Source organism: Dunckerocampus dactyliophorus, chromosome 4 (assembly GCF_027744805.1).
Source record: "Dunckerocampus dactyliophorus isolate RoL2022-P2 chromosome 4, RoL_Ddac_1.1, whole genome shotgun sequence".
Lineage (NCBI taxonomy): Eukaryota > Metazoa > Chordata > Actinopteri > Syngnathiformes > Syngnathidae > Dunckerocampus > Dunckerocampus dactyliophorus.
The window spans coordinates 29,619,911-29,639,357 of NC_072822.1; the positions used below are offsets into that span (position 1 = coordinate 29,619,911).

Below are 19,447 nucleotides of genomic sequence, written 5' to 3' on the forward strand. Positions count from 1 at the left end.
TGTTTAACAGACTTGAACAGATGCAGTCCTAGCCATCTACATTTTGTATTAATCTTTGTATTTGAGATTAATCCCAAGTGTTGCCTGCAAACTTTAGTTTCCACCACAAGTGGGGAATTTTGCTTGTGTTAGTTTGCCAATTTCCAAATAATTATACAAATAAAATGAAATAAAACATCAAGTCCAGTGATCTCCGGTTATAGCTACACTGTTGCACGACTCCTCCACCAAAATCTTAAGTTTGTTTATCTTTTTGTCGTACATCTTGCTGATTTTGGCGGTCACGCTAGTCCCGCACGGTGGCTTGTATGATGGCTCATTAGACGCAGTTTGCAACACCTCTGTTAACCCCTCGTCTTCCACTGTTTTTATGGGTCTGCAGTTCATCGCTATCCACTTCGCAAGAACAATTGTCTGCCTGTTGGTCGCACACTTGCTCATGTGCAGGCTGTACTCTACGTGCTTTGCTCTTGCTCGCTGAATTGCTAATGTCTTGCTGCTAGCTGTGGCCAAACTCGCGTCTGGGTACTTTGCGTTGATGTGGTCGGCTAAACTTCAGCTGCTTCTGTGTTACGCAAACTCCTTACAAAGAAGGAAGACGTATAGGGCCCTCTGAAGTTCGTTTTATTTTTCCCCAAATTCTGTTTTATTTTTTTCCAAATAAAAAAAAAAAATCCATTAACATTTTTTATAATTCTGTCTTTTACCCTGTTATATTTATTTTACCAGCAGAGTGTGGGCTTTTTGGATTAGTGAATAAATTGTCCATTAAGAAATGCAAAAATGCTTACATTTATTGATGCAATACATCATTGGACAATTCTGCCCAGTAATACAGAAATGAAGGTAGCCTGGTATCGTCCTCTGCACACATTACTGCTAAATCTTCAACAAACTGTAAAGCAAGTCCAATCACGTTATTAATGTAAGATATTTTTGATGACACAATTATTTTATTTACACAATTAGACATGACATGGCAAACAGGAAGGCAGGAAGTGTGTTGTGTGTGTGTGTTGAGAATGTCTGACAGTTAAGACAAGCTGGGTGCAAGAAAAAAGTGTACCTGTCGTGTTTTTTCACGTCTTGCACAAGATCACCTTCAAGTACTTGTTGCAGGTGCCTGCATCAGCTGTGGGTTGCAGGGAGAGGTGCGAGATGACATCGTCTAGGTTGCATAATTGGCCATGATGCAAAACTTGGTGTTGGTGCATGGACGGGAAACACAAAGCTCTTTGCTTTATGTCATTATAAATGTGTGACATTCTCATGTTTTTAAACCTTACATATTTAACAACAGAACACAAAGTTATTGACTTATGGGTTTCATTTCATGCAGTGGTAGGTTGCGTCATCAACATGCATTAGCACAATAGGGCGATAGAATTAAAATGTATACAGTTTCTATTGTATATCATTTGATGAGTGAAAAGTCCGCTTTCATCTGGTTTAAATATAGCTTATTCTGTCATGGACTGCAACATTCAAGTACTGCTGAGCACTCATACCAAACTCATGTTTTACTGTGCATACACGCAGCCGTTTTCTGGTAGAAGAACAGTACAAAGTGCAATTGTAACCTCATCTGCACCTTGGTGGACGAGTCATGTTCCTTATTTATTATAGAAAGATAACAAATGAAATTTTTACGACAGCTAGCCAAGGAAAGTGTTTGAATAAGATATGAGGTAAAACAATTGGAGTGGTTGCTCTTAGCTTTTAAGACGAGGATGGCGTGGGGCTGTTACCCTTTGGGTTTTGAAATCAAAATACATGTATCCTGTTCAACAGCCACAGTGGTTGACATCACATCTTCATGTAGAGTCCCCGTGGGGAGGAATAAGTGGTCATACATATTTCAAGCCATTAATGTCATTAATTTCATTCAGGCTTACATGCTAGGAGGAGAAGGAGATAGTGCAGTGAAAGCCGCTTTTAACGACAACCTGTCTATGTGGACCAGCTCATCAAATCCTGGTCGGGTCGCCTGAGTTAGTTTGATTACAAAAAAATGCCTGCTAATTCGGCGTTGAGATAGATGGTGGACTGCTTATGTAACATAACATTTGGGACCCAAAGTGGTCATTTCTTAACTAAAACATACAGTAATTCCCTGCTTATTGCAGTTAATTGGTTTCAGTCCCGACCGTGATAAGTACATTTCCACATAGGATTCTTTATTTATAAATGGAATATTTTCATAGTTGGAGCATAGAAAACCTTTTTACCACTTTCTAAATACAGTTTTTAACATTATTTGATTTCCCTAGACATAAAATAACACCCTGATAGTCACTTTTACGCTCCTATTACACAATACAATAGATGAAGACATAATATAGACTCACACGTTAGTTTTGGGAGAGATCCTCGTAGTTTTTATTTACTTCCAGGACTTGCTGTGGCTAATATAATATTACTGGTACCTAGTGACCAGTGTAGAAAGTACATAACATTCTTGCGTTTTCTGAATTTCATAAACGGTGGAACCACGGTTAGCATCCGCCCCGGTTTGTGTTTATTTCAGTTAATGTTGAAAGTTTAAGCCAAACTTTTGCCTTGGTTTACATACATTTTTTCAGTTAGTGTACTATATGGTGCGCGTCTTGTCGTGGTATTAATACACTGTGTGAGTCCAACTGTGTTCTTAATTCATTTTATCACAAAACATCCTTAGCTTCTAACAAAGAAGCTAGCTTGCTAAGTTGCAAAATAGCAACCGGAACCGTCAGCTTACGTAGCCCGTCTATGATGTCATCAGCGGTTGACTCTCAAAAATGTTAACACAAAACAGGTTTTTTATAGTTTTACACATATACAACAATTGTAAATGCATATAAATGACAAAGACATGATTTTTGATGTGAGTGTTGTGGCAGCGAGACACAACACAGACGCTTTCTTCCTGTTTTGTTATGAGTTATTTCTTGAATTCAGTTTCGTTCAATATTGTTTTTCACCTTCTTTATCAAAATGCTGGCACTTGAAACTTTCTGTGGCTCCATTTTGGGTTATTGAGGTGGGAAACACTGTTGAATTCATGAAGCGATACATACCTGTCACATTGTCTCTTCTGTACATCTCACTCTCCTCTCTGGTCAAGCATGGAGGCAGCTGTAGAGAAGGATATGGCACTACTAGGAACATATCTCGAATTGTGGAGATTGAAACTGAGCACAGCAAAAACCACCACCACAGCCTTCCACCTCAACAACAAGGAGGCTAGTCTCCGTGTCACAGTGAACCTTACCTTAAAATGCCTCCCCTCCCTACCTGAGCATCAAGCTCGGTAGGCAAGTAACCTTCGAATATCTCTCAGCACTTTGTGGTAAGGGGACCTCCAGGTACAATCTCCTTCGTTGCCTTGCAGGCTCATATTGGAGAGCCACCACCTTCTGCCATCGCCATCTACAACTGCAAATAATACAAAACCCCAGCATGGTGTCAAAGTGTGCATACAAAAAGCTGGATGTAGTACTAAATTACACCCTAAGGATCATCACGGGATGCCTGCTGCCAACCCCCACCCAGCTTCTGCCCGTCCGAGCTATCTCACCTCAGGTTTCTGCTTTTCTTTTGATCACCACAGCAAAATAAGCCAAAATGGAGCCAAAGTTGCAAATGCCAGCATGTGATGTAGGTGAGAAGCACCTATTGAAATCAAGATACATTTAGAGTTGTTTTATGCATGTAAAATATTAAAAAGGTCTTTTAGTGTTAACATTTTTTAGACTTGTGGTGTGACTGTACACGGTCAATCGCTGATGACATTATAGACGGGCGACGGAGCTGACCTCCGCTTCCCTTTTCCATGTATTAGCAAGCTGCTAACAAGGGCATTTTGTGATTTAAATACAATAAGAACACACTTGGGCTCACGCAGTGTATTAATAACACGACAAAACTGTCGTATTATAAAAAATATTGTATACTAACCAGAAAACGTATGCAAACATCTTGACGTTAACTGAAAAACATGCTAACCGCGACAAACGCTACCGAGGTTCCCATGGATATTATAGTTCATTTGACCGTAACAAGTAAACTCAAAAGATACTGTATAAGGATTTAAAAATGTGTAAGTGAATGGGGAAAAAATTATCTTCAGTGGTTTTTTTTGAAGATCAAAACAGAATCAATCAACAGCATAACTTGACCGTTCATTTTTTTACCCCAACAGCTTCAGCAGATTGGTTTTTGGTGTCTTTTGGCCTGTCAAAAAACAGCGAGGTGACAGATATCAACTATCTGAACATGCAGTTGAGTGCAGTAGTGACAGTGATTTGTTGCAACATTTAAAAAAAGAGAGCGGGAGGGATGTTGGTTTGGTGTAAGGTTGTTGTGATGAAGATGTGCTGTGACAGCACTGAACAGGACTGTCTGAAGCTGTGAGCCAGCTCTCATGCCCCAAACAAACACACACACACACACACAGCAGCACATGCATACATTTCAGCTTGCACGTGACCCATGAGTCAAAAGAGAAAGGAGGAGTGAGTGAAGAGAGAGAATGAGCAGTTGTGTGTTGTTAATGAAGGCAGCAACCCCCTTGTTATGCTAAATGCTGAGCTCATCTGCAGTAGAAGAAGAACACTTTATTATCGGGACGAACGCTAGGAAAACATGAAGGAACCTTGTGTGCCAGATACAACAGAAGTTATTTGTGTCATCATCTGTAATGGTTTCATTGTAAACATTCTTCACAAAGTTACATTGAAGAACATCACACGTTTACATTTGCGCAGTTTAACATATCCAAAAAGGAGTAGGAAAAAGCAGAGTTGATTTAATTCTACCACTTGTATCTGTCACAGCCCTTACTGATTGCTCACTTCCTGTGTTTAACATGTCTTTAGGTTACCATTTTCTAATAGGGAAAGAAAAGGATATTGAATGTCTGATAGTAGGATCAATACATAGACATAATTTATTTAGCAATGAAATAATCAGTAAGTAAAGTAAATACTTTTTGGAATTGAATATGGTTATGAAAATAGCTTTCAAAGCATTACAAATAATGAAACCATTTTTTTTATTACACAGCATGACTAACAATATTGTTTGGCTTTTGTAACAAACCTCCCTAATCCAACAAAAGATTCAATAAAAGTCCATGCAATAAAAGATAACATTTGAGAATATGGGTGTACAAAATACCTTTAGGTAGGACTAATCATTTGACATGGTTATAGATCCATTTGTGGTGTGCTTTAGAATATAGGACTTTTTTTTTTTCAACCAACTCTCTTCAACGCAATAGTATTTATTGACGACCCCTACTCTAAACAACCAGCGGTTAGAGCAGCACTTCCCGCTCCCCGCACAATGACACAGCAGCAATGTTCCCTCTAATTTTCCATGTGTGTGAGCATACATACAAACGACAAACGACCTGAGCTTTCCTTGGATCTCTTTGGGCGCCATCAGACATGCAATACTTAGTCTCACACCCGTCCAAAACCTGGGATCTTCCAGTAGTCCAACTTCCATTCTGTAGTATTTTGTATGTGAGTGGGTTCAAAAGAACGGCAAGGCGTATTTCACAATGTACCTTTCTTTATTGTCAACTTCAGACAAAACAAGCCGTAGAACTATTTCATCCGATTAATGATCTGAATCTTGTAGAAAACCCCTAATTTATCATTTCATTTTCCATTTTTTCTTGTTTATTTATGTATACTTTAATTTCCTTTCTGTTTTGCAACAGCCCGTTGCGGCACTATTCCATCCTGGAAATAGAGTATACTTGAAATTGATGCCATATTTGTTGTATATGTTTACTTTTGGTCTAAATAAAAAAATTCTATTAAAATATGTCAGCCAGAAAAAAACAACCATCTTCTGGTCTCTCTGACAATGCTCGGGAAACTTCCTGTTTCCGGTAAATCTGACCATCAAAATAAAAAGTACGCTATAAGCTACACATGACATTCAGTCCACACATGCTACTTTACTTTGCATTGATTGGCTGCATAAGTAAAAAAAAATCTTATCATTGGCAATATACGGCAGCCGGGTCGGACCGATCTCGTGGCGGAAGCCGATATTATCCGATCTTCAAAATACAGTGGATCGGCAGCTGATCCCGATCCGAAAGATCGGCTCAAGACATATCTAATAAACAATACCTTAACTAAGAAAAGTTTAAAGAATAAAGTGCAGGAGTTAATATATTACAGATAAAACTAATAAACATTGTAATGAATAGATAAATATAGATGCTAGATAATATCTTGAAATGAAATAACATAATACATTTGTAATAATTGATGTAGATAAGGTTTAGTAATCTGGTGTTTGTGCTGCTGTTGTGGAACGTAGATGCACGGGTTCAGTCATACTGTTGTGTTCATTTACCTTGTGGCTCGACCACAAGGTAATGCATTTGTCCAGTTCCTTGATGTCTCTGACAGCAAGTCCTTTGGCTTTTTCCAGTCCTGTGTATAACTTGATAGTCTGTAGATTTTGCAGTTGGCACTCTGCCTTGAATTCGCCCCTGCTTCCGTAGAGAATAGACTTTAAAACAGCTCTGCGAAAGTCTTTTCGTGGTCTTGCGCCAAAGTACATCTCTGGCATGTTAGAGCCACATGAACCAACTCGCGCTCTGAGAAGCTCAGGGAGTGGTCGCCTGCGAGTGCCCAGAGTCAGGACTAAACACAGTGAGGCAGCGTTTCACTTTTATGCTGCCAAAATCTGGAACGATCTTACAGAAGATGTGTGACAATCCTCAACGTTGGCAATGTTCAAATCCAAGCTGAAAACACTCCTATTCCACTGAGCATATGACAACTGAGAGTATTTTATATGCAGTCTTCATTCTTAATCTTTTTTGTTTTATCAAATGATTTATGGGATTTTATGATTTTAGGTTTTTAGTGATTTTACTTTTCTTTTCTGTAAAGCACTTTGAATTACCTTGTGTATAAATTGTGCTCTATAAATAAACTTGAAAGAAAACACAAGAAAATGAATAAGAACATAAGAAACATTAATACCAATAAATTAAGCAACAACAACAGAAGCGACATGAATACCAATGAATGAATGAATAAATAAATAAATAAATAGAGTTATGAGTGTGTGCTAGTGTGGTGTGCGGCGTGTGCTTGGTTGAGAAGCCTGATGACCTGTGGGTAAAAGCTGTTTGCCAGTCTTGTGGTCCTGGACTTCAAACTCCAGGCAAGAACAACTTGCCTTTTGTCTTTTTAACTCAGAACCTGCATGTTGTTAGCGGGCATTGCAAACCGCTGGCTTACATTAAAGCGGTCCAACACAACGCGGTGTAAACACTCACTCAGCCTGAGTCGCACACACACACCCGCACTATTATGCTCGTCCGAACGAAGATAATCCCGTGTTTCCATTCACACTCCCTGATGGAGGACTGTCCACATTTTTTCGCCGCCGTTTTGACATGTTTAGTTCAGGAGGGGGCGAGTTGGTGATTGTGACGAGTTCTCACCACGACTGAGAAAATACTTGTCCACACGATGACATCATTTCATTCACATTATTTCACTTTCTGCGAGATTCCGCATTTAACAGTAAATTCAGTTTTTATTGGCCGATTCCACGATTCTGTCCGTGATTCCGTTAATGCAGAAATTATAGGGCCATACTTGTCTCGGTCCTTTCGCTTCATTCGGGAGGAGATGATGCACATATAAAATGTGCTCTTGTGGTAGGTATGTGCCGTATTACAACAGATACACGTCACGGTATTCAACTTGCTGTTTAGCCACGTTTTCTGTTTGGTTTTTTACATTTTGTTTTCCTTCTCTTTTGTTGCCTTGTCGCTTTCTCTCACCGCTTTCATCTTCCCATGCCTTCAAACATCTACTTCCTTCTTTGTCTTCTGTGTGGGTGATGCAAGCGTGTTGGTAAGCGATTCTTCAAGGCAGAAAAAAATCAATTATTTTTTGTAATGCAGGTACTCTAATTATTCCATGGATTGTTGCACCCCTAGTATCAACTCCAAAAAGAATGTACTGTACTTACTGCCACCTTGGCATGCTTTTCCGCGATCGAAAATCTTCTAGCTTTTATTTATTTCCATTTGCGTCAGTGCTTGTGTTTTCCCTGGTGTGGGTTGAAGACACATAGTGGTGACAGGTGATGGTAGACTTACCCTCTGGTAGTACACATTCAGTCAAAGTAGTCCAATAGGAGTCCTCCAAATGTGCCCAATAATGTGTGCGGAAGAATCTGACACTCCGAATGGCGTCATTTGGAAATGCAGCTTGCTCCGTCTGCTCGAGTGTTCTAGCAAAAGCTTGCCACACAATGAGCGAGCATAATATAAAAAAATAGATATAACAAAAACCTGAAAATTCACCAAAACTGCACCACAATAATCAACGTATTGCATGGGTATTTGTAGGTACGAAACATCACTTCCTTCTTATTCTCCAGTCTTTTTCCAGAGACTGGCTTCAGTGACGAAAAAAGGGGTAAATATTTCAACATTCGAGCACACATCTAACACAGGAAATATGCTTTTTAATGTTATTTTTCACAGCGGTAATAAGAATAACATGAATAATAACATGTGTTTTGGTGTCATGAGCACATTTATGCAGAATTTTAGGAAACTTAGGAACACAATCAAGCTTGTTCAAACATTCCAGAATGTAACAAAGTTATGTGGGATAGGTCGTAAAAGAAAGTTCCAAACAGCACAATAAAACAATGCACCACAGAAAAATAAAGTGATCTAGACTTCTAGAGCATTGTTTCTCAACTGGATTGGGTGCAGGATCCACGATCACCCCTGAGTGGTGACTCAAACTGAGGACATTTTTCAACTCAAACTTCCCAAATACTTTATATTTAAAGGGACTATTTGTAACACAACACAGCTGCAGCATTGAGACACTGTCTCTCACTTTATGCTTTGCTCTTCTCCAGCAGATATCTGGAGCTGTGTGTCGCACAGACCCACTCAATGTCTTTCCCTCCCGCCCGAGGTTGACAAAGTCGCCCATAAACAGCGTAACAAGCAAACTGCACTGACAGGAATGTTAGGTGCAGACATCGGGTCATTACAGTATTATTTTTCTGCCCAGGAAAAACCCGAGGCCCGCCGAAAACCGTTCCGCAGCCCAGTTTTGGGTCACGACCCACCAGTTGAGAATGCTCTAGAGAACAGGCTTTTTTGACTTCACGAATGTCCAGCATACTCCAGCGACCCTAATGAGGAGAAGCAGCATAGAAAATGGATGGATGGATGTCCTTCTGGATGAATGAAGACAACATCCCATAACTAGAACTTATAAAGAGAGATGTATATTCAAACAATTCAACCCTGTGCAACCAATTGGCAATTTATGCATGTAATTAATCACACTAATATCAATGATTTTACAAGCAATCATACTTCACTATTAAATCATTGCTAAATTATTCTACATGCTACTTGCCCACTGGTGGGAAACATGTAGCCAATGTATCTAATTGTATATAAAACTTAATAAAACAACGTATTTATTTTTAAAGTATCTAAAAGAGGAAACCCTAGTACCACCAAAACAGTGTTCCAAGTGTATTGGGTCAAAATAGTCATTGTTTTGTCAAATGTGTGAACTTCTGATGTCATACAAACATTATAAATAAGTGATTACATGCCCCATACGTCACTCTACCCCCATGTCTCCATCTCTTTTCATGCAAGATCAATACTGTACATACCACCTCCACTAATCATCTAGAGACAGCTCGCCTATTTCATAAGCAACCTGTCAAATCCTTTGTTCATGTCCAAATATATACTGTATCATTTCAAGGCTAGTCTATATACTGTATATATATATTGATAATGTTTCCTTACACTGTTGTCATCAGTTTGAGCCAATCCACATGCTATTCCAAGGCAGCTGCACAGAGTAGCGTTGACGTCATCACCTGGTATTTGCCTCCATCTAAAGAGCTTGTGGCGTGGCTAGTCTGCAGTGGCAGCTTTCTCTGTAGTATACTCCTCATTGCATAGCAGAACTACCTGTTTTACTGTGCATATGACAATAAAACTCTTGAATCTTCAATCTTGAATCTTTCGAGGATTTCAAACAAACTATAACACTTGTACAGTAGCTAGTTTATAAGATTAATAATTAATGAATTAATAATTAATAAAAACCACAGCGTTACTGACACCAGAACTAAATTCTCTGAACTTATCAATAATGATAAGATTATGCATTTTGACGAGATAACTGTGTAGATATTCTTATTTATTTTGGTTACATCTCTCAAGTGGACCACAGCTGTTGGTCTAACAGGTTATAATATTGTTGATTTCCCTTTTTAGTGGCTTTAAAGCTGTGTGAAAATCCTAAATTTGCATGTGTGCCTATTCATGAGGACATGTGGTTGGTCGAGTGAATGTGTGCGTGTGCATTTGTGAGTGAGAGTGAGAGAGGAAAAGCATCAGGATAGTGTGCAGAATGGCAAATGAGAAGGTGGGACGACAGATGGTGCGTCAGTTGGGTGGTTCTGCAGCCCGGCTACCTTTGTACCACTGGATCCCACGCTTACCTGGCAATGTCTTCCTGCCTGCAGAGGCAGTGGAACACTGCTCTCAGAGCATTCACGACTCGCCACAGGATTGGGGCAGAAGGAGATGGAGGCGGTGTTGTGAGTCTGGTGTTATTTTTAGTCTCCCCTCCCTCCAGGGGCTGGACTAATCTACCGCTGTTTGAGCTTATCCAGATTGGAGTTAGGACACTGAGGCAGAAAGACTGAGAACTGGGAACCTTCTTTCCTTGTGATGCCATTAGCACTCCTCAAGCTTAGACTGACCATGCCGAAGCAGGACTGGCAAGTAGCTAGGTCTGTGGGTTTGTAGGGTCAGAGGGACTGTGGCCGCTCGGCTTACAAGCGCTCTGAGGACGCTATGAGTTTGGAGTGGCTGCCGACTGGCTGCTGCCCTGGTTACCCCAGCTGGCACTGGCGCAAAGAGACCGGAATGGGCAAAACTGGGTCCTCAGAAAGCTGCAATGAGGGTCGAAGCAGCAGCAGCAGCATCAAAGAGGGGGGCAGTGTACAACTGAGTGGACTTAACACTGAAGAGCTAAAAGGCAGTCTGGTGGTCCTCTACGCACCTGCTGGGAACTCCTGTCTGCTCAAATTGGTGGGACATGCATGCATGGATGGATGCCTTGATGGTGTTGCAACAGTTAGCATTTCATTTTGATGAAGTTAGTTACATTCATTTAATATGATAGACTCATGGATTGTGGTTGGATTGCTTCCATAGTTGAGCCCCTTTTAGAAATTGTGCCTCAATGCAAACTAAAATAATTGCATTTGTCTTCCAATTACTGCAAAGGAGGGCACTGTCCATCCGGGTAATAGTCTTTTCATACACGAGTACGTTGCTCAAACATCAAGTCAAGTCTCTCTTTATCAAATAAGCTTGCGTATTTTGGTGTTGTGGTCCCATGGCATATGATTTACATCATTGTCATACTCCTATCCCATGTCTTCAATGTGGGGCCACCCTCCTTCAATGCGTCTTCTGAATTTTACAGATTTACATCTACATTTACTGCTTATGGAAGTGAAGGCTTATATAAACTCAAGTTAATTCGCAATCATTTGTTTTCATTGTTGTCCTATGTGGCTGTGCATTCAGGTGTAATAATGGCAGTCGCAATACTTGCGTGACTGTAATCTCTATTTGATCTAGCGTACTTCCAGCCTCTGTGTCACTGTCCTGTCGCCCTGAGTGTTGGTCTGAGTCTGGTTGTCTCCGGTCTCTTGCTTCTTGGCAACAACCAACAGGGTTCTGTTGATTATGTCTCAACGAATTTAGCAGCTATGAATAAATATATGGTAACTTTGCAGATGCAAGGACATCTTCTAAGCCATGATGTCTCGTAGAGCCTAGGTTCCCAAAGTGGGGTACGCCATTTGTCATGGAGGTACGTGAATACAAATAAAAAAGCGCTTAATGCTCACAATTACGAGTGAACCTGAACGCCTTGGGCGCAAGGAGAACGGAGCACAAAGGAGACAGAGCATGAAGTTGTTCATTGCACTGTGTGCATTATATGAATAAATACGTAGGTTTGATGACTATTTTGTGAATTAAGAGTGTTTAATGTTGAAGATTTCATTAATATTGGGGTTTCTATCCCGCAACACGCAGCGGTGAAAACCTGTCACTGTGAGTGGGGATTCCCCTGAAAATGAGGCGTTATCATTGGTACTTTTATACTTCGGATACTGCTTTATCAGGATCGTTAGACTTTCCCCTTCGTATTAAATCAATATGCAGACTTAAACCTGAAACCAAATTTGAATCTCAAATTCATGCCATTCAAACGGAAGGACACCAACATCATACTGGAATAAAAGATATGTACGATTATTACTTATCTATTTTTGAGAGCTGACCTGAAACTTGATCAAAATGTGACCATGCAAAATACACATTTTTGACCGGGGTTACTATAAAATTAATTAACCAATTAATTATGTTCAATATTTCAAGTTAATTAAGATAAAAATGTGTATGTTTAAGTGTGCAGGAGCAGGGGGTACATGGCTTCAGGTCACATATCTGAAGGGGTACAACCGCTGTGGGAGAGCATAATAGTGAGAATGAAATAGACTAAGGTTGCAGACACTAGCAAAGTTGGTCTCAACTTGGCAAAATCACATTGAATACAATGACTGGCTGGTCATAAAATGATCAGTCGGATTTATGGTGTGTCAGAAATTTGATAGGTGTCCATCTTCTCATAAGCCGAGCCTTTTGGATGAACAGATGGGTGGGTGGTGTTGCATGGATACAGTATGTGTGCCATGTTTCTATTTCAGTTTTCAACACAAATGAGGCCACACACAATGTTAGCAATGGTATTAGCATTATTAGCATTACGAGTCCACGTACAGTGGAGATGTGTTTTGTTTGTTTTTTTTATCAGCAGTTTGAAGTATGACAGCAGTTTGACTGAGGCCATTTAGACACTGGGCCTGGGCCACTTAACACTTACAGCTGGGAATGATTACTGTGTAGGCATAGGCCGGTTACTGGTTTCAAGGTATACCACGGTATGAAAAAGTCACAGTTTCAAAACCCAAATAATTTTGCTTCATACCGTTTCTACAATATGAGAGAAAGTGGAGGTCCAGTGTGACCACTACGGGCAAATACTTTGTCCCGTCCTGTGTTACTCACCGCAGTCGAAACTGGGCTTCGATGTGTTGAAACCACAGACGTGTGCCGTGTTGCCATACGTTGGGCGTAGACAGCACAAGCGTTGTTAACTGCCTCGTTAGCATTGAGCAGTGCCAGTACGGCCGCGTTGTCGTTGCTGTTGTCTGTCGACATTTTACTCACGTGGAGGGTCACCAAATGTGGAGATGTGATTTGAGGAGGAGACAGGAGTGGAGGCTAAGTTGTATAACGCGTTTACTCTCCTCTGAACAACAAGCAACAACCACTTAGAATGTCTCAGTTGCTAACAACAATCACATGGAAGTGTGTGGAAAAGTGTGACTTGCCACCATCAAATAATAAAGTAACATTACAAGTAAAAAAAAAAAATATATATATATATATATATATTTATGTTGTGACCTTCTTGGGTCACTTGATTGCATTTATTTGCATTTTGCTTTGTTGCTGTTGTTTTTGGGTTTGGGCAGGATTGGCCACAGTAGACTGCATTTAGAACTGCATTTCATTCCTTTGTTTAGAAAGAATTCAGTTATTTTTTGTAATTTATTTTAAATGCATACGTTCCACTTTCATCGTGTTGTAATATATGGTTTCAAAATCACTTTGACTTGACTTTTTTTCTCTTTTCAATAAAGATATTTCAAAATAACAAATTTTAGAGCTGTAATTATAAATACAGCATGACCGTCAAACCGTGATATTTTTGCCCAAGGTTATCATTCCGTCAGAATCTCATACTGGGCCATACCTACTACTGAGCACATTTAGTCGTGCCCATGCGCAGCACAATTCCTCTGTTTGGTACGATTGCAAGAGGTGGTCTAAGGGTCGGCACATCTTGCACACGCAGATGCATGTGCACAGCGTGGCAGATTCATAGAACAACCAGAATGCAATCGCTCCTTGCAAATAACTTAATGGAAACCAACACATTTATTTAATAATACAGTGTTCCCGCGCTACATCTGGGTTCACCTTTCGCAGACTGCATGTTTGTTTGTTTTTTACAGCGTATGAAATTGCATTGTGTTCTGTGTCCTTTTGGTGTATTAGAGCGATCTACCGTCGCTCTGTTGCATGTGTTTGTTATTGTATTTACGACTGCTACCAGTAGAGGGTGTTGTATACTCATGTGACAGTTGAAGACGTGTGCAGCTGGAGTAAAGACGTCGTCCCCTCTACCTCATTGCAGTATGTGTTTATGTACCTGTACGAGCATATTAGGAACCCACAGTATTCTGATTGGCTGTAGACCAGGGGTCACCAACGTTTTTCCTTGTGAGAGCTACTTTTACAAAATGAAAATGGTCAAGAGCTACTCATTTTTGTAACATTTATTTTCAGAGCTTATTTTAAACCCAAACAAAGTGAATATGCTTGTTTTACCAAAACATTAACAAAATGCTGGTGTCCACAACTCACATTTTGTATTTCAGAATGCATTTCTTTCTACTGTTCTTTCATTATTAACTGAAAACCTGAATGAAAAGCAGGCTTGCGGGCACCTCATGTGGCCGTAGGGGGCTACCTGGTGACCGCGGGCACGACGTTGGTGACCCCAATCTCCTTCATGCTCTGCCGTGTTTCCTGTTATATGATCGTTATCAAACCATTTGCAGTGACTCCGAATTCTGTATTTTTGCACGTTTTCTCACTGACAAAACCCACTAATGACGCAAAGTTGGACTTCTGGACATGCTGATGGAAGGTAGAAGTTGCGGCTGCAGGACGCCATTACGCAATACTGTAAATGAATCTTCGGTATGAGGAAAATACGACGACAGGAGCAATATGTTTTTAACAAGGTTGCAAAAACTCTTCCGCGGAGAGAAATTTGAACTTCGAGAGTGTTTAAACAAGAGAGAAATGTGAGAAAATGTTAATACCTGTCTGGGAAAAGGGTATAAAGTAGAGATCAACCAATATGGGTTTTTCAGGACCGATCCCGATACCAATTATTAGTAGTTAAGAAGGCTGATAACCGATATTTGGAGCTGATATTCATTTGCAGTAAAAGTGTAAAAACAGGCGTAAAAATGTTGAGTAATACAAACACTTAACTTCATTTGACTCCCTAAAGCAGGTTTATTTAACCAAACAAATAGAAAAAAAGCTCCAAAAGATCATGGAGTTCCAAGACTCAGAAGCATCTCCTAGAAGTTGAATATAAACTCAAATAAATAGCTCCCTGAAATGTTTCCACAGTAAATAAAGTAACTTTTATATATAGGTTTAAAGCAGGTGAGCTAAGGTTATGCTAAAAGCTAGTCAGCCTTCATCTCAGCATACTTCCCTGCAAAAAAACAAGACTGAATTGAATTTCTTACTCTCTCTCACGATCACACACAGGCTACTACAATCACGGACTGTTTCCACATTGATATTACCTACAGCATTGTTTCAAGTGATTCACAGACATATCGGGAGGTACTACGAGCTAGCAAAGCTGCCTCGTGTAATTACTCGGATGTTTTGACATTGTTTTGATTGTATGTCATCCCCACCAGCAGTGTATTACATCAACAGTGACTTACCCCCAATTGGTCCCACGAGTCCAGTTCTGGTCGGATTTCCGTAGTTTCGCTTAGTTGCTGGGACTTTTAAGTAAGGCGTGTTGCTTCTCAAAACAATATGCGTTCAAAAGAGAAATTTGTCTCCTGCCCCGTCCCTGCGCTCTGTCGCCTCTCCATTCTTGTGTATGTGACTAAGACGCTCGCCTCTTCTTCTGCTGTGGAACACACACGTAAACAAGATGGCCGCGGCAGTCAACGATGTCTCTCAAAATTCCAAATTCCCCTATTATTGTCCCGGCCGATAATCGGTCGACCACTAGTATAAAGTGTATGGTGAGGGGTTTTACAGCCTTAAAACATATATAATACTTGTACAAAAATAAAGTTGGCTACTTTGCGTATTTCACTTACCGCCTATCCCTCACGATAAACGAGGGAACGCTATAAATAAAATACGAAGGCTCAAAATGATCCAAGTGTGAAACTCAGAGCCCATTCGCTCACCCATGACTACATTTGTGTACGTAATCAAGTTGTATCAATTCAATCAAATAATCACAGCAACAACCTTGTTCAAAATCAGAACACTCCAAGCAAGACTGGAATAGCCCACTAGTCAGAGAAATTGCAATGATACAGCATAATACGTGTGATGTTTGTACAGTATAGTTGCTATGTAATGTGTGAGCACTTCCATCATGAGCTCTGACTTTGGGGCGCAGGCCATTAATCCATATGATGTCAATTGGAATTGAAAACAACGCTTGTAAAATGGTACAGTTTATGCCTCATTTAAGGCACTGTGGTCAACTTTGCCTCCAGTGTTTTCTGGTGTCAGGGCTGGGCGATATATCGATGTTTTTAAAATATCTAGATTTTAAAAACAAAAAATAAGGGGTGGTGGAACTGGGATTCGGAATTTCATGAATTTGGTGAAATAAAACATAAGCAAGTATATTTTGGATGCATTCTCGATTCAGACTTACTGTACATGACTAAAAATGTGTTATTTCGTTATGTTCGTTTTTATTTTGAATACAATGCAAAAGTTGTAAAATGTTTCAAAATGCATTGTTTTGTGGCTCAGTTAAATATAAAAATCTGTTTGTCCTGTCCTATATTTTGTCATTGAAGTTTTCTTAAAAGTAATGTTGAAATATCGTCTCGTTTGCGTGAACCCAATATCATGTAGCGTCTTGTCTCGTGAGCGAGTGTATCGTGACACCCCGAGGCTTCATCAGTTCATGCTCAATGACAAACGCTAGTCTGACTAGGTAGGACAGCCCTAGTCTGGTACAAACAAAGAAAATAATAAAAAAAAGTTCACATTTGAGAGGCTGAAAGGGGCCATTTTCATGGACCATAAAAAAGGCCTCCCAGGACCGGCTTGATGGCACATACATAAACTTGGCTTCTTATGAGAGTGCAGAATATCAGTTGGAGAGAACACAAAAGGAAAGAGGAGATCTATGGAGATAGTCCACCCATTTCTTCTCCTGCAGCTTGTCGTAGAACACCATTTGCTGGTCACTGTTTCCGTGTGAAGGAACAAATTAGGGCCGGACTATTTTGGCAAAAATCACGATTCATTGAACCATCAACCTCGATTTCGGTTAATGTACGATTATCCCACTTCGAAATATTTATCCTGTAAATATTTGTCTAATTTTGAAACAAGTGAAATTAATATGCACAGATGAACAATTTCGACCCCAAATTGTGCATGTCCATTAATATATTTCATGAATTTGGCGAAATAAAACGTAAGAGTATATTTTGGATGCATTCTCGAATTCCGATGTTTGTAAGCAAGAACGAAATGAATCTCGGTAAATAAAGATTTTTCTTCACTGGAATTATTGTTCATGTTAATACAGTTCGATTACACTTTCATCCGCCAAATCTCGAAAGATGAAGCCATGAATTTAACTCTGGTCTTCCAAACTGTTGAGCTGCGAACAAGGCAAAATTACCCAGTCAAATTTTGATCTTAGTGTCTTTCATCACAAAGTTGAGCACCCTGGTGGGTGGGTATTTCAGGGAATCGGAAATAACCGACACAGCAGTTTTACGTCAATTAGAAGCTCTAAATGTCTGTTTCGGTTATTTTTCAATTAATGGCCTAGCCCTAGAACAGGGGTCGGCAACCTTTTTGGCTACGAGAGCCAAGAAAGCCACATATTTTAAAATGTATTTCCGTGAGAGCCATATACAACTAACGACAACTGACAATACAACTAAGTGTGTGCATTTTTAAGCAATTTTAGAGTATTATAAGTCTCTGAATTTATTGTTTTTAATAACATTGTTATATTGAAGCTAACCAATAATAAATACTGTAAAATACTTCCTACCATTAATGTGACTTCTGTGCTTGCGGTAGAAAATGGATGGGTGGATTAAAGTGCATAAAGAAGTTTCATATTTTGAATGCCATTTTTAATACTGTGATTTCTGCCAAATAAAATTACAATGAAAAAAATTTGTGTTCAAGCCAGAGAGCCAGATGCAACCACCAGAAGAGCCACATCTGGCTCCCGAGCCATAGGTTCCTACCCCTGCCCTAGAACAAATCATGTCTGATGAAATTTCCTTAAGACTGCCTTGCCCATACGGAGGAAGAAGACCTGAACTACTGCATATTGACTGCATTGCACGAGATACAGGGCATGAATTAGCTGGCCTGCAAACACTGATGATGGACAGAGATATTTGGCAAGGCATTGTGTATGTGAGCTTGTCCACCAACTACTAGTAGTCGTAGTAGCATGCACCCAATTGTTTTGGTTTATTTTTATTTGGAAAACCATTGAAGATGTATGGTATACTGTATATTCATTCAGCCGTGGAAAAGAATGGTTCAAATAAATGATCAGATATGAATATGACATTCTCGTGACTACACTTGTATACTGGACTACATACTGGATGTCCATCATTCCAATTAAATTTTAGATCATATTGTATAAATTGATCTTTAATGGGACATTTTCTGAATTAAAAAAAAAAAATGAGAGGAGAAAAGCCCTACCCCCTTTCCTTAATTTCACTTCAGTTGTCTCTCATTCACTGCTTCCATTACAAGCAGTTGAGCAGAGCCGTCGCACTCTATTTATGTCATCACGACTCACACAAATGTGTGCGTGTGAATTCAATGTCCAGTAGAGTTACACACCAGCAAGTAGTGAGTGCCATGACTGACATAAAAGCTATTTCAGTTCCCACACCCACTCACAAGCCCCACTTGTTGGTTAACTTTGTCAATTTGTGTGCCCTTCCTATTGAAGTGTGCTACTCTGTGTGTTTGTTGTGGATTCAGCTCGCTGCACTTCAGTCACGTAGCATTACAGTATATTGTCAATGCTGCTGTGACGTGACTTGCTGGGTGGGTTTATTGTGGTTGCTTTGTTGAACTAATTAGTTCTGTTGAAGAAGAAATGCAGGTCAGAAAAATGCCTTGATTTCCTCCAGGTTTATGCTGCTGAATGAATCATGATGCCTGTACTGATATGCACTGATGTTTGTGTCTGTGTGTTCCCCCACAGAGCTCAGGAATGGAAGAGGTAGTGTGGGAGCAGTTCACGGTAACTTTGCAGCGGGTGAGTTTGAAAAAAAAAAAAATTGTTTTCCAGTGCAAACGTTGACATTGATTTGTGGTGGTGTCACAAGATCTCTCAAGATTAAAACGTGACAAGATTTCTCGTTCAGAAAAGAAATGTCTCATGGGCACTAGGCCTGGGACGATAGTCTC

General features: G+C 39.9%; 1 protein-coding gene across 11 annotated transcripts in view; it reads left to right on the top strand.

Moving 5' to 3' along the window:
• The window catches only part of LOC129179501 (tight junction protein ZO-2-like), a 157,496-nt gene that overhangs the window by 66,235 nt on the left and 71,814 nt on the right, over positions 1-19,447 (top strand). For 2 of the 11 annotated variants that reach the window (XR_008569979.1, XM_054772803.1), the window contains exons 1-2: positions 10,443-11,125; positions 19,242-19,295. Coding sequence is in view for 8 of the 11 variants with exons in the window: in XM_054772803.1 (XP_054628778.1) it covers positions 10,889-11,125; positions 19,242-19,295 (291 nt within the window). In the remaining 3 variants the exon portion in view is untranslated. Of the gene's footprint in view, positions 1-10,441; positions 11,126-19,241; positions 19,296-19,447 lie in introns of those variants that run through there. The other 9 variants (XR_008569980.1, XM_054772804.1, XM_054772809.1 and 6 more) reach the window with 6 other exon arrangements.